The 16,109-nt window shown below is 33.5% G+C and overlaps 1 protein-coding gene across 1 annotated transcript in view; it reads left to right on the top strand.

Annotated features, from left to right (window-relative positions):
- Positions 1-16,109, top strand: part of CRISPLD1 (cysteine rich secretory protein LCCL domain containing 1) — a 43,962-nt gene that overhangs the window by 23,298 nt on the left and 4,555 nt on the right. The window contains exons 5-14 of the mRNA XM_045561845.1: positions 912-1,027; positions 1,762-1,862; positions 3,569-3,709; positions 3,875-3,935; positions 4,045-4,111; positions 4,301-4,431; positions 6,274-6,317; positions 6,411-6,483; positions 11,880-11,955; positions 15,671-15,801. Coding sequence (XP_045417801.1) covers positions 912-1,027; positions 1,762-1,862; positions 3,569-3,709; positions 3,875-3,935; positions 4,045-4,111; positions 4,301-4,431; positions 6,274-6,317; positions 6,411-6,483; positions 11,880-11,955; positions 15,671-15,801 — 941 coding nt within the window. The remainder of the gene's footprint in view (positions 1-911; positions 1,028-1,761; positions 1,863-3,568; positions 3,710-3,874; positions 3,936-4,044; positions 4,112-4,300; positions 4,432-6,273; positions 6,318-6,410; positions 6,484-11,879; positions 11,956-15,670; positions 15,802-16,109) is intronic.

The raw sequence follows: 16,109 nt of genomic DNA, 5'->3' as shown, positions 1-16,109 counted from the left end.
TCTTATGTCATTTGGTGTGGTTATTAAAAAACAACATGGTTGTTGATTATGTGGAATAGGCTTACAAATTTCTATAAACAATAAAAGGAATAATCATTAAAAAGCCCAAACATCTACTTAAAAAGACATTATTTCAAATATTTTCCATATGAAACATTTTAAATATGGCCCCATAAATGTATATGGAGAGAAATTTATTATCTGCAGAGTAAAAGCTTTATTCCAAAGAATAAAAATATAGTTTTAGTTACCAATTATATTCCATCTTTACACATGTGCAACATTTATATATTTTTTTATATTTAGTGTTCACATCTGATATGTCCAAAACTAATCAAACAACTACAGGCAGATTCAACTAGATAAAGGTCAACACTGATCTGAGTTTCTAGAATTTCTATGACCTATGATCAGTAAATGTAAAGCAGATGTATCATTATGTATGCTTTTACATGTGACAAGGGTAAGATCAGCATCAAACCACCTAAAAACCACTGGCACAATGAAAAAATGGCATTGTGTAAGGAATTTGAACTCTTAAATTTTTGCTCCACTACTTTCAGGATGTGAAATTCTGTTCCTTGGTAGGAAAAGTTTCTTTCTAGAAATATTAATTTGACATTTAGGTTTGTGACAATGTAACTTTTGAATTATTTAGTAAATGTGCATTTGAAAATGCTTACATTTTATAGCCAGATACAGTTATTTACCTGTAGATCTCTTTCTTAAGATAAATTGGCACTACCCAAAGTCTCTGGAAAAAAATACCCTTTTTGATATTGTCTTAGTTCATTTTGAATGGTAAATGTTGGTTTCTCAAGTTCAGATTTTCTACGTTTTTCTCTCAGGTATGTTGTTGTCTTATTTCATCTCAACTTGCTTTTTCTGAGCCTTTTTTTTTTCTGATGTAGGTGGTGTGGGCGACCAGTAGCAGAATAGGCTGTGCCATTAATTTGTGTCATAACATGAACATCTGGGGGCAGATATGGCCCAAAGCTGTCTACCTGGTGTGCAATTACTCTCCAAAGTAAGTAGACAAAACACTATGTTCCCACATAAATTTTTCTTAACAACGTGAAAATAACTTTATATTCCTGATTTTTTTCCCATGTTCAGTGTGTGTTATTAAGTGTATTATTTTAATTTAGTTTATTTAATATGATAACAGTTATGGTTATTTGATACATAAAATAAATGCTTAAAGGGAATATGAAATTTGAAAATATGATCTTTGTGAAGAAGAGAATCATGTTTTTTAGTTTTACTCATTAAACTGTACTATTCCATAAATATTTAATAAATTCGATTTATTAGAGTTTGACAACTGAGAAATGTATTTTCATCTGTGTAAAGACCATTTAAGTGATTACATTGAAAATATTATACAACCAGACTCAGGATCAAATTTAAGTCTAAGATGTGTTTTTATTAATACAAATGGAATATAGGTGAATATATAGCAGATTTTGGTTTTCTACAAAAGTTAGATTTTATAATTTTTGACTATATATATGGCAGATTACTTTGGAAATTTTCAAAAGAATGAGGCAGTAATTTAAATTTAAACCTAGTAACCAAAAGAACTTTATACTAAAATAAATAAATGTTTTCAATCTCCACACAAAATCATTGCTTATATTAGAATATAGTATTATTTTGCATTATCTTATAAATTATGCTGTTAGACTTCCCCTTGACATTTAGATTTGTGAGGATGTAACTTTTGAATTATTTAGTAAATTTCTTAATCATCTCTTAAAGGGGCAACTGGTGGGGCCATGCACCTTACAAACATGGACGACCCTGTTCTGCTTGCCCACCTAGTTTTGGAGGGGGCTGTAGAGAAAATCTGTGCTACAAAGGTGAGTGCTATTATATTGTAATAGTCACTTTGATTTATATTTTAATCCACCTTTTGCATTACTTGTGTTAAAAAAGCCAAAGTGCACTTAGTTATTACATGAAAAGTTTCCAGAACTCTATTTCAAATATTTTGAAAAAACTTTCTAAAAATATTTATATTATTAAGTGTTTTACACCAGTATGAGTTTAAAAGAAAATTTCATGATTATTTCAGATAACTACTTCTAATTCTACTTTGAAAGTACTCCAGAATGACAGTATATTGATATTCTTAAAAGTCATCTTGTTGTATTGTTCACGAGAGTTATTTCCATAACTGTCACAACTTAACACAATTTTTAGCACTTTAAAAGTTTTTGCCAAAATACCCTGTTGTATATCTTATTGAACCATGCTCAATGAATTATACTGATTCTACACTTCTTACTGCAGACTATGCAGTTTCTCATGCTACAATAACAAAAAAGTATAATAGTAATGTAAAACTATTATAAAAGTAGTGCTCTCAAATGCATTTGATGTCTTGAAAAATACATATAGTGTCCTATTTATAGCACGTGAAGATAAACTGTGTTTGACAAAGCTTTGTGAAAAATCATGCTCTTATGCATTCAAGTGAACATTATTTACTGCCTTGTACTTTTTTCTTAATGATTATTAAATGGGGAAAAATGTAGAGTGAATATATTAGATAATACTTGAATGATTACAGCCCTATTTCAGTGCTCATAATGAGATGTGTCTCTTTTTTTTTCCCTAATGACTGAATGCTCATTAGCTGTAATGAGTAGACAAGAAGTACTCAGATATGTCCCTCTGAGTAGGGACATATTAGAAGTAGTTATCTGAAATAATCATGAAATTTTCTTTTAAACTCATATTGGTGTAAAACACTTAATAATACCCCAAAACCTCCAACCTACCTGCTCTCCTTCACCAATGGCCACTCTGTTTTATTTAATCCTGACTTTCCTCTGCTTCTGATTTCATACTTCCTTTTTTTCTAGGTTCTGAGTTCTTGGGCACACATGAAAACAATACCCCTCTCCAAAATGTGCCATTGCCAAGCCCTTGCTATAGGTCAATCTGGAAAAAAATTAAATTCAAATTTGAAATTATTCTCCATTATCAAGGTTAAATTTCTGCACATTGAATTTCCTTCTAAAAGAGAAAAACCTTTCTATAGAAATGGATATTGTAGTAAATAACAGGCATGTCAATCCTTCTTTAGACCACAATTCCATTTGGGAGAATTTTGATTTGATTCTTCTGATTTGATTTGATTCTTCTGAGTATATTAAGAATACGATTTCATTTGAGAATACAAATGCAATTTTACTAAATCCCAACTTTATTAGATAACTGTGTAGATTTCACAGTGTTGTTGTGAAAACAAAACACTGATAATATGTTGAAATATAAGCAAAGTTAGTTTAAAAGTGACTCCATTAAATATTAGCCAAACGTTAACATACATGAATCATAAGGGTTGTTGAACTTAAGGGTTCAAAGGCTTATGTGTGCATTTCATTTACTCCAATGCAGTGCTTAAGGTCACCACCTTAAGCCAAAACCTGTGCCAAAAAACAGTACCAATTTTTCTGGTTTTAAATGTTAAATAGGAATATCAAAGTATATCATTATCTGATAATTTCTGCAAATATAAAATGGCATTAATATTACTTAAATCTGTTTTCTCTAACAGAAGGGTCAGACAGGTATTACCCTCCTCGAGAAGAAGAAACAAACGAAATTGAACGGCAGCAGTCACAAGTCCATGACACCCATGTTCGGACAAGATCAGATGATAGTAACAGAAACGAAGTAATAAGCACACAGCAAATGTGTAAGACCTCTGCATTATTGATAAAAATTATATGGCATATCCATCAAGATAATAGTAATTTGAATATTTTTAGAATGGAAAAAAACTTGTCATTACAATATATATAACAAATTATAGCAACTGTCATATTTTCTAAGTTATTCTGGTGGTTTTTTTTCCTGTTAGCCCAAATTGTTTCTTGTGAAGTCAGATTAAGAGATCAGTGCAAAGGAACAACCTGCAATAGGTAATATTTATTATTATTCTGAAAATTAACTGACAAAATAGAAGAAATTTTTTTATTTTATACTGACCTTCAGAGAAACTAAATTTTGTTCCCAATTACTTTGATTTAGGTATGAATGTCCGGCTGGCTGTTTGGATAGTAAAGCTAAAGTTATTGGCAGTGTACATTATGAAATGGTAAGTATTATACATGTAATTATTTGGGTCCCTATAATATTTGATTTTTTAATGTGGAAAAATAACCTATATAATATAGATATTTTGCTCAGAAATATTTATTTAATTTAAAGCCTCATAAGTAGTAAGAGCCTGTGCCTTATGCAGAAGCCTAATATTTTAACATCGTTTTATCTTCTTTTCTCCAAGCAATCCAGCATCTGCAGAGCTGCAATTCATTACGGTATAATAGATAATGAAGGTGGTTGGGTAGATATCACTAGACAAGGAAGAAAACATTATTTCATCAAATCCAAAAGAAATGGCATTCAAACAATTGGGTAAGTACCCAAATGATCTTTTGGACCACATGAGTTTAAATTGTAACAATGAGCCAACCCATTTGTTTAGAGGAAAGCATAGAAGAATTTATTCTAAGAAGAGAGAAGCTGGTAATTTTCAAAGTTCATTTTAGCTACATAATTTCCATAGACAAAAAGAAGAAATAGCATCTAAATTCAAAGCTGAACCCTTTTGCTTGTAACAGGCATGCTAAAACTCCAAATTTTCAAGTTTAAGTAAAAATATATAAATCTGTAGTTAATTCCCAATGTAAAGCAATACATTTTTTAGCTGTGACAGAAAATACTCTACAAAAGGCTAATTAATTGGCATATTCTTCCTTCCCTGTTTAGGGAAAATGGCTTATTTCATGCAACAGTAACTTTGTTAAATTACTGTTAAATGTAATAATGTTAAATTATATTAATGGGTGAAAGAGCATTTTGAAAAATTATCTAAATATATAATATGCTATGTCATCTTTTTATTCATTTAAATGTAATTTAACTCAAAAACATTGGTTAACTTTTAAAATGTTTTTCATATTAAGCATACTAAATACCTTATTCTAAAACACTGCATTTTATATGTACTCTAAAGAAAGTAGAAAAATATAGGCATTTGAAATGTTTTTGTAGTGCCTCTTTTCTTCTATGTAAAAAAATAAACATTATTGAATCTTATATGGAATGACTTTTCTTAGATATAGACATAGTCCCTTTCCTTTGTAACTATACAATTGCATGAAACTCCACAGTGGGATTAACTATAATATAAAAAACAATTTGTTAAAAACTTTTGCAAATTTGTGGAATGACCTCCTATGTGTACAGTTTTGTTCAAAGGCTTGCTGTGTAGTTTTCAGCCATTAGCAACAACCCTTTTTAGTAAAAGCTTTATATACATATTTATTGATTAACTTATTCATTCAGCAAATATTTATTACTTTCAATAAATAATAAAGATTAGTTATTAGTTTTAGTAAGCCAAGCACTGTATTAAAGAACATTCATCCTATTTTTTCTTTTCTCTTAAACTTATAGAAACTTTCTTGAAATTTAAAGGCTACACTTAATAGGTTGTGTATTTTGTGCCTCAAAGAATGTTATTTCTTTTGGGTGCATTATAGATGGTGAATATTATCATAATAATGAGTATATTATTATAGATCAACATAAGAGTGTCTACCATGTTAAAGCGCCATCATAAATAAGCCTTAGCTTTTGCAATAGATGGTTTTTCTGAAAATCCGGGTATTCATAAACCAATTAATATTTTGTTATATAAGGGGTACCTAATCTTATATTTCTGTTTTTTAATAATGCATATAATGAGGAGAAGGTCATTCTCTTATTACAGACATTTTACTAGATACTAGGGCAAAAAAATGAATACTACATACTCCCTTAAGGTACTTACTATTTTGTAGTCTTTTTACAACACTGCCTTGTGTTTACTATTGTGAAGGATTAGTTTGGCTCTGTGGAGACAGGGAGTTGGTATTTGAGAATTTTAATTTTGATAGAAAACAAAATATATATACACACACACATATATAAAATATGTATAGGTTTATGCTCTTATCTGTGAGTTTTTGAGATTAGTAATGACGAGAACAGCCTCTAATATTAAGAATGGTATTGATTTGGTTCATACATGAAGGTAATATGGATTTAGCATAAAATTGATGATATTTTCTTATATCACTACTTATGTAGCTATTTTAACAAAAGTATTTAAAAAAATAAAGTATTCATAGACCTGAAAGATACCAGAAATTAATGCTGCTGCTGCTGATGCCTGTAAAAAAATGATTGACATTTTTATCCTTTTATCTTCAGCAAATATCAGTCTGCTAATTCCTTCACAGTCTCTAAAGTAACAGGTTAGCACTTTTTTTGTCTTATTTTCTTACAACTCTATAGTATGTTATTGCTTTCAAAGGATTCACTTACTGTTTCGTGTTTTAATTCCTCAGTTCAAGCCGTGACTTGTGAAACGACTGTGGAACAGCTCTGTCCATTTCATAAGCCTGCTTCCCATTGCCCGAGGTAATGGTTTCTAGATTTTCTCTCTCTCTCTTTTTTTTTAGCCAGTGAACATATATGGGGCTTTGGCCCTGTGATAATTGTTTTTGCCTGAATTTCTTGCATCTCTAGGATTCAAAGGATATATAATCTTGAACTGCTAAGCAGGAGGGAGCAGTGGAACATCTCAAACTACATGCACTCCACGCAGGCTTAGTGTGCTTTCTCCAAATGCAAAAGTACTTTCTGTTAGTCTATAGTATCAGGGCTTATGGGTATAACCTGTATGTTTACCTGTGCTACACAGAGTCCTGTATTCGTCTGCTTGGGCTGCTGTAACAGAATACCATTGACTTGGGTGGTGTAAACAACAGAAATTTATTTCTTCATAATTCTGGAGTTTGGAGGTTCAAGATTGAGGTGCTGGCTGATTTGGTTCCTGAGGAGGGCTCTCTTCCTGGCTTGCAGGTGGACACCTTCTCTTTGTGTCCTCACATGGAGGGGGAGAGAGTTTGTTCCCTTGTATCTCTTCTTATAAGGACACTAATCCTGTTGAATAAGGGACCCACCTTTAGGACCTCATTTAACCTTAATTGCCTTTATAAAGGCCCTGTCTCCAAATTCAGTCACATTGGGGATTGGGACTTCAACATGTGAATTTTGAAGGGACAAAAACTTTCAGTTCATAACAAATTCTTACCAAAAAACTAAAATGACATAACTCACATTTTCTAACGTTGTTATTGAGTTCCTAAATTAGACCAATCTGTTTGCATTTGGTGAGTCAAAAAACCCATCTCTGCCTTCTTTTTTTTTTGTTTTATATTATACGTTCTCTTTTATAAAATTATACAAGGGTTTATCTACTATAAAATGACAAAAATACTTTATCTTGGCCAACCTAACATGAAAACTGTTAGAAGTATTATTATTGGCCATAAACTATACTCAGTACACAGGAAAAGTGAAGTATGTTCCTATACTTCTAGTCTTAGTTCTATCCACACAACTTTCAAAACCAATAATGAAACTTAGAGATATAATTATAACTCTCAAACTATATTTGATAAAAAATTGAAGGAGCTTAATTTTTATGGAGAAATTTATTTACTTCAGAAATGCTTCATTACTTATCCCTTTAAAACTAAAGCAATGTTTCACTTAAAGAATGAGATTGGTTGTTCACCAAGGGCATAACAGAACCTTCATAACAGAAGACTGTGATGTCTATAACAAGTGAATACTTTCTACCAGTAGGTACTTTCTCAATTATATATGTAATATAAGTGAATAGATAACTTGTTTCCTTTCAAAAACCAAATCTTTTTGTCTCTTCTCTAATGTGAGACTCCTGTTGTAATATTTTTTGGTCGGTTAACTTGATGTGTGCTGATTTGAGAATATTAAAATTACTCAGCATGTGTCTTTACTGAAATCAGCAGATTTACAAAGTATGTAGGATAATTTCATGATCCCTTAGTATGTGAAGTTGATCATATACTTTTTTACCATCTGACCACAAATGAATTATATGCCAAATGTTTTGTTATAAAAATATAGTCTCCTAAGGCTTACAGATTTGATTAAATTATGGTTTCTTTTGTAATCTTAGAAAATTTTGTGGAAACTTCTTTTCACATTTCTCAAGCCATTATACTGACACATTATATTTTTATAGAAAGAAGAAAAGATGTATTATTAGTTGAAGCTAGTAAATTTTAGCATCATAATATGGGAAAAAAACAGGAATTTTAGAATTATACATTTATAAATATTTGTTAAATACCTACCTTATGCCAGTATTATGCCAAACTCTGTGTTAGCCATGTAGCTAGGTTTATGAGAACCAAATAAGAAGGACAATCTCTGTGGAGCATTCCAGCATAAAACCTTCCTGAACTGAATAATAAGTGGTACTTTTGTATCTATAAAACAATCTATATCAATATTGCTCCAAAAGAGAAAAATCACTCACATAAAATCTTAATACACAAGTTTTCTATTTCTTGGCTTATTCTAAGAAAGGGACCATCAACAAAAAAAAGGAAAATGATATACATTTTTAAAATTGATGTTAGCTTTTACTGTCACTAATAAATCCATAGAAATAATAATTTATATAAAATTTTGACCTTAAAGTAGTTTGGAAAGTTTTCCTCCTTTTTTTTTATTTCAGAGACTAGTGAAATGGTTTGTCTTTTCTTTTCCTCATGTAAAATTTTTGATATTTTCATAAATTATTTGTATGACAGTTTATAACTTTTGGGAGACCATATGATTGGTACATCTGTTTTAGAATTTCATATCACTTCAGTAAGTTGAAGCATGGTCTATTCTGGAGAAAATTGATAAGAGCAAATAAATTAAAGGAAATTAGCTCAAGAAAAGCTTGAAGAAACAAGATTTACCTGCATGGTCATGTCCGTGAGAGGTTCCATGGCTGGCAGAACAACCCAAAATAAACTATTAATATCATAACTTTGTGGAAATTGGTGTGTTTGTGTGTGTATGTGTGTTATTGAAGATCTTATCCTGTTTTACATATATCTATAAAAAATTAGGTCTTTAAAATCTATTGAATGCTCAAAACACACAAGTAGATACCATTAAAATATGTCAGCCTTTTTATTCAAAGTTTAGAGGCAAATTGTAGGTAAAAAAATGTTTACTAGACCACTACCAATTCCTCAGTAATTTGTAACAAGATATCAGAAACAGAGATTAGAACACAAACAAGCAAAACCTCCCCCAGTCTTTGTTTTACCTGAACTTACCTAAGTAGAAACTAAATCAACTTGGAACTACTGACCTTGGCTTTCTGCAAACCAAGTGCTAAATACAGGCAAGGTAAAGTTTGCACAACATGATCCCAAGGGCAGAGCAGATGGTTTTAAAACCAAAAGGTTGACAGTGAATGCCCAGCAGTTTTCAAAATGATCAGATCATTTTCTTGTTAGAGGGGACGCCCTTTCTCCTGCGAAACCCCAGACAGCATCTTTTATAATAATCAACCCTTTAATTCAAAGCTATAAAAACTTACATTCATTTATTACTTATATTTAGATGCTGCTGGTTTAGATGTTATGTGATGTATATACACTTTAGAGTGTACAATGGTATACACATTTTTTTTTTTTTTTTTGAGACAGAGTCTCACTCTTTTGCCTGGGCTAGAGTGCCGTGGCATCAGCCTAGCTCACAGCAACCTCAAACTCCTGTGCTCAAGCAATCCTCCTGCCTCAGCCTCCCAAGTAGCTGGGACTATAGGCATGTGCCACCATGCCTGGCTAATTTTTTTATATATATATTTTTAGCTGTCCAAATCATTTCTTTCTATTTTTAGTAGAGACGGGGTCTCGCTGTTGCTCAGGCTGGTCTCGGACTCCTGACCTCGAGTGATCCTCCCGCCTCGGCCTCCCAGAGTGCTAGGATTACAGGCGTGGACACATTTTATAAATAATAACTAGCTATTTCTTAAAAACTATCTTTAAGGAATATCTGCTTCAATTGGCAAGTGTACTTTCAACTGAAGTATTTTTAGAATAGTTTTAGGAAAGTCATTGATGCCATCATCCACCAGTGATTTTCATGTAGCTGTTATGTTGAAAGTCTCATTTACTATGTAAAATGAATTGTGTTTTTTCAGTTTTAGTTCATATTTCCTTTTAGTGCATGTATGTGTGTGTGTGTGTGTGTGTGTGAATTCAAAAGAACCAATTGATTTTTTAAAAAGTGCCATTTGAGAGTTTCTTAAACTCTGGGAATTGATTTTTTAAACTATCATGTTATTGATTAAACATTTATAACTTATTTATGTTTAAATAAAAAGCTTTTGGAAACTTCTTTAAAATGAGCTAAGCCAGTCAGATATCAGTAAGGCAGTAGTGTTTCTGGAGGAAGAGTTTTCCATACAGAGAGGCAGGTAAGCGCAAGGACTCTGAGGCAGGATCTTATTGTGTATGTCTGAGGAAGAACCATTAGGCCAGTGTGACTGGAGCAGGGTGAGAAAGAAAAGAAGTAGACTGTAGAGTCAGGTGATTGGGGTCAGAAGGTACAGGGCTTATTGAGCATTCTAAGGATCTGTCATTTATTTTGACTGAGATAAAAAGCCACTGGAATATTTGGAGCAGAGGAATGACATGTTTACCCTTTTTTTGTTTTTTTTTTTTTTTTTGGAGACAGAGTCTCACTCTTTTGCCCTGGCTAGAGTGCTGTGGTGTCAGCCTAGGTCACAGCAACCTCAAACTCCTGGGCTTAAGCCATCCTTCTGCCTCAGCCTCCCAAGTAGCTGGGACTACAGGCATGCACCACCATGCCCGGCTAATTTTTTCTATATATTTTTAGTTGTTCAGATAATTTCTCTCTATTTTTTGTAGTAGAGACAGGGTCTTGCTGTTGCTCAGGCTGGTCTCGAACTCCTGACCTCGAGCAATCCTCCCACCTTGGCCTCCCAGAGTGCTAGGATTACAGGCATGAGCCACTGCGCCCGGCCGGAATGACATATTTAGACGTGTATGCTTTAATACATGTGTGGAAAATGGGTTGGAGAGGGCCAAGGTGGAAGCAGGGAGATCATAGGCGAACCTACAGCTGTCAGTCAGACAGCAGATGACAGAATCCAGAATGACCATGACTGAGCTGCTTTAGGGATGCTCTGATCTTGGGTATGTTTTATGTGTAGCCAGTAGAAATTGCTGATGGATTGAATGTGAGGTGTGAGATGAAGGGAGGACCAAGGATAGAATAAAGGTTTTCCACCTGAGCACATAGAATCATGGAAGTGCCATTTATTGCAATGGGAAGCCTACAGAAGGAACAGATTGGGGGAGTAAAGGACAAGATTAGAAATGGGTTTCATACGTGCTAAGTTTGAGATGCTTAGTAGATCTAAATGGAGATGTTGAATAAGCAGTGGGATATACAAATCTGGAATTAAGAGAAGTCCCAACTGGAGACACAAATTTGGAAATCAAGTTTATGAATGATAATTAAAACCATGGAATTCGATTAGATACCAAAGATGTGAACATAGAGAAGAGAAACTGAGATGTATGAGGCAATGATTCAGATCTTCCAAGTTAACCTGTTTACTAGATTCTGCAGACACACTGGGTGCTAAGTTCTCAGATACATAGAGATGCTTCCTGGTGTTTCTTTCTGCTTTAAATCCTCAAATTAGAAAGCTTCCTAGCTAAATTTAAAAACAAATCACATTTGTGCCAAAAGATGGAAGTAGATAAAGTAAACAGAAGCAATAGTGTCTATTGCCTGGCTTGTACAATTGACCAATTTCAGGAGAAAAAAAATGAATAGGGTTTAGAATGTTGAGTTTACTTTTGTGTATGCATGTCTGTGGTTTTACTAATAAGAAAGACTGAAGTAACCCACTTACCTAATATATATATATATTTTTTTTTCAGAGTATACTGCCCTCGTAACTGTATGCAAGCAAATCCACATTATGCTCGTGTCATTGGAACTCGAGTTTACTCTGATGTAAGTATCCTAATTTATACAGCTCTCATTATTCATGTGTGTATATATATTTAAATGTATATATGTACACTGATATACAGAACACAGAAACACAATGATACACATATTCTCAGAAGAATTAATCATCAATATCACTGAAAAATTAATATCCATATGTAAATCTGAGTTCATAATCATTTTTTTAACTAATTTTTTTTTCATATCCTCCCCATATATATTATGAGACAGTTAATGAAATAGTCTACAGATATTTTGGGGAAGGAAAATATATTTTGCCTTTCATTAATCTTTCTTTTGGCTCTTTGGTATTTGAAGTCTCAACTGGACACTTAAGAATCTGTCAAATGTATGAACAATACCTTCACTTACAATGTGGCATTTAAAAAGTAGCATAGAGTCATAAACAGATACTATACTAAAATATATACAAAAGGAAATTAGTTGAAGGGATGTTGTAATGGATGACTGTAGTGGGGTTGGATGAAGAATGTGAGCTGTGATGGCTTCAGGATGGTCACGTGCTTTTTGAACCAGGTTTGAACTGTGGGTTGGGAAAGAGTATCAGGGACACATTGTGGTTGAGATGAGTGGCATCTACAAGGACACGGAGGTGACAGTAAATGAGCTGCATGTGGACCTAGCAAATAGTTCTGCTTGTCTCTGAGCTGCTGAGAATTGGAGCTAAGAGGGGCTGCAGCTAAGTCAGTCTGAGGGATAGAGGAGTCCAGCTCTTCAGATGGGTAGATAGAATCTGAAAGTGCATGCTGATGAGTTTAGGTTTTATGTGGCAGACGTTTAGAAACTATTACAAATTTCTAAGCCAGAGAGTGGCAAAAACAAATTTAGGAAATACCTTCTTGATGCATGCATTCAATAGAATACTAAGGGAATTTGACAGTGTAAAGAGGTCTGAAATATAGGGAGTACCACCTACCTGTTCCTCTTGATGACTTCATTTAGGGCCAGTTTTTTTCTTTTTTTTCTAATTTAGCTTTACCTTTGAAATTATTCTCATTCGAAGTCTCTGTCAAGCTTGAGGTTTGTATTATTCTTATCTGTAGTTTATCAGTGTCCTGCTGGTATCTTGACTTTGGTAGTCCTCACATTGGTACTTATATTCTTGCCTCTGTTTGAAATACATCCTTTTTGAAATTTTTCTGTCAAAACTGTGGTCGTTCTTCACATTCTAAATTATTGCCACTTTCTTTGTGAGGTGTATTGCTGGATTTCCTAATCCAAGTCTGAAGTTGTCCTTCTTTCAACCCCTATAACTTTGTTTTTTCCTTTTAGCATTTAGCCTATTTTATTAGGTATTATGATTGTTACCCTATCTCCTTTACTAGTTTGTAAGTTCTTTGAGAGTAATAGCCAGGAAAGCCATTTATCAATTTTTCATCACTAATTTGATGTCTGCCATGCTGTGAATTATCGAGATAGGCTTGTTCCTGCCTTTGTAGACCCTGGAGCACACAATGATATCAGACATTCAGCAAGTACCTTGCACATAAATATTTGTTAAAAAAAGAAATTAATAAGTGTATAGAAATGTGCATATCTGGAATCATCAGAGATTTCCAAAGAAACCATACTTTCATACTTTCCAGATTTTCCTTTTAATCAGCAAATCTTTTCATTTTAGTTATGTCATTCAGAATAGTCTACATACTTCTGTACTTGTAAGCCATCTCTTTGCTAGAGTTAAGGTTTTGTCAGAACCTATATCCTGAGATCATTTTATCTTCCTACCTCAGTGAAATGGGAGGTAAGATATATTATCACGTAGGTCCTTTGAAGAGTAAGGTGGAAATATAAAGATTGCTCTCACATGGTAAGTACAGAGTCGGAGATTGAACCATTAATTGCCAGTCTTCCCTCTCCCTACAAAATACATTATCTCTTCAGTGAGGTTAGTATGGAAAGATGAGAAACAATCAACCAACATCTTTCCTCCCCTCCCTCCCCTCTCCTTCATTGCTTGTTTCCTTCCTCCCTCCCTCCATTCCTCTCTACCATCCTCTTCCTCCTCCTCTTTCTTCTTTCTCTCTCTCTCTCTCTCCCCCCATTTATAGAGTCAGAACTTATACATTCTACTGCTTTGAACTTTTATCTACAGTTCACTACATATTAAATTAATTTCTGCATTCATTAAAATATTCCGCTCCTCACAGATAAATTCTTTCTTTTCATCATATATTAATTCTTACAAAGTGTGTGTATGAAATGAAAATGTCTTCTGACCTTTGGACTCAAATAGGAATGCCTGCTGACTGCATAGTTGTAGGCAAAACAATAGTCTCAAAGCATTTTAAGTGCTTGGATTTAGTGAATGTTATATCTAAGCACTTTTTTTGCCTTGGGAAAAAATGCTGATAATACCTTTTTAACAGAACAGAATAAATATTGAAATGTGTACAGACTTATTTTTGATTCAGTCTGTTCTGAACTGTATTGGAGGCAAATATTAATTTATTGTGGGCCTTTCAATGGCGAATAAAATGCCTCCTCAGAGTAAAGATACAGGTTTTAGATATATGGTCTTTTGTGATATAGCAAAAGCATGAAAAGGATTAAACAGCTTGGCATTCAGGCTCTCTGATCTAATAAATACTGACTGACACTGCAGAGTTCACAGCACAGTAATAAAGCAAGGTCATGTAAGAAACACATGGTTATGTGAACTTACAAAAGCATATTAAATCACCCCTGTATGCATTGAGATAAGAAAAGAACACAGCAATGGTATCAGAAAAGACCCATGGAGATACGAGGTAGATTGCTTTTTACTGAGAGGGTTCAAGTATCTCCTTTTGTGGGATGTCCTTAGGCTACACTCTGCTATTGACAAATTTTGGTAGAACATTGGATTAAAGCAAATGTTAAAATCTTGAAAAGATTTTAATGGGCCAAAAAAATGATTTGACTTTTAGAAGTCATTTGTTGTAAAAATTTGAAAGTATTAGACCTGAAACAATAATTTTCTTCTTCATAGAAATCACGTTCAATCCAGATTATATGACTGGTACAATATAACCTTAGAACGTCCCTTAAGTTCATGTCAGATCAGTCAAAGCAGGGGGATAGGCACTGCAAATTTAGGTAGAAGTTATGATTGTTCTTTATTTTTTTCTTCTTAGGGTTTTTCTTTTAGGCAAAATTTCTCTGCATAGATTATATTATTTAATAGGAAATAACTTCCCACTTAATATATACCAGTATTTTGGAAAAGGAGCCATAGAAATGTACAGAATTATTGCTAAACTTGTGTTAGGCAAAACTAAACATAAACTAAACATAAATGAGGTACCCAACCTGTCAACATTTGGCCAGAGTGACTCCAGTATGGACTAGCAAAGGCCAAAATTTAAGAATGACAAATAGGCCCTAGAAGAGATAAAAGAAGCTGATTTGCTTTTTCTTGCTTTGGCACTCTAAAAGCCTGCAGTGTGGACTGGACAGGTCTTTGCTAGATTAGAGCGAGGAGGTAGGTGTCTTATCACTGCAGCCTCCCTGAAGGTCTGCCTTCAGAGCTGCTCAGAATGGGCTTAGAGTTTTGACTTTTGAAACATTCTGTTATGTTCAAAACATTATCTTGTAGCTGCTCATTGGCTATCAATAAAGAGACACATTTCAGTGACTTCAGCCCAACAGAAGAATAGGCTGGGCAAGTCTGGCAGGAATTTCCTAATAATGGCACGTTTTTTCCTTTCCTTCTCAGCTGTCCAGTATCTGCAGAGCAGCAGTACATGCTGGGGTGGTTCGAAATCATGGTGGTTATGTTGACGTTATGCCTGTGGACAAAAGAAAGACTTACATTGCTTCTTTTCAGAATGGAATCTTCTCAGAAAGGTAAAAACAAAACAGAATGTGTATATATATATATTTTTTTTTTTTCGTACAGCATCCATCTCTTTATCTATGATTGCTTTACAATGGACTCATTTTAGTATGGGTTCAAAGTTAAGTGGCAGAGCCAGTATGTTTGCTTTGCACACTTTTGTAAACAATCTTCCAGGGATGGGAGAAGCTGTAGTACCAGAGGTGCCTGTCTCCTGCTGGCTTATAAAAATCAACATGAAAATCGGATTACAAGTCAGAACCACTCTTTTGTTAATTGATCTTATAATTAGGAAATGTCTTTCATCCTCTTTTGGATT

This window comes from Lemur catta, chromosome 9, assembly GCF_020740605.2.
Source record: "Lemur catta isolate mLemCat1 chromosome 9, mLemCat1.pri, whole genome shotgun sequence".
NCBI classification, from domain to species: Eukaryota; Metazoa; Chordata; class Mammalia; order Primates; family Lemuridae; genus Lemur; species Lemur catta.
Note: the sequence above shows the minus strand (reverse complement) of the source record. Positions and strands in the feature narration are given on the sequence as shown.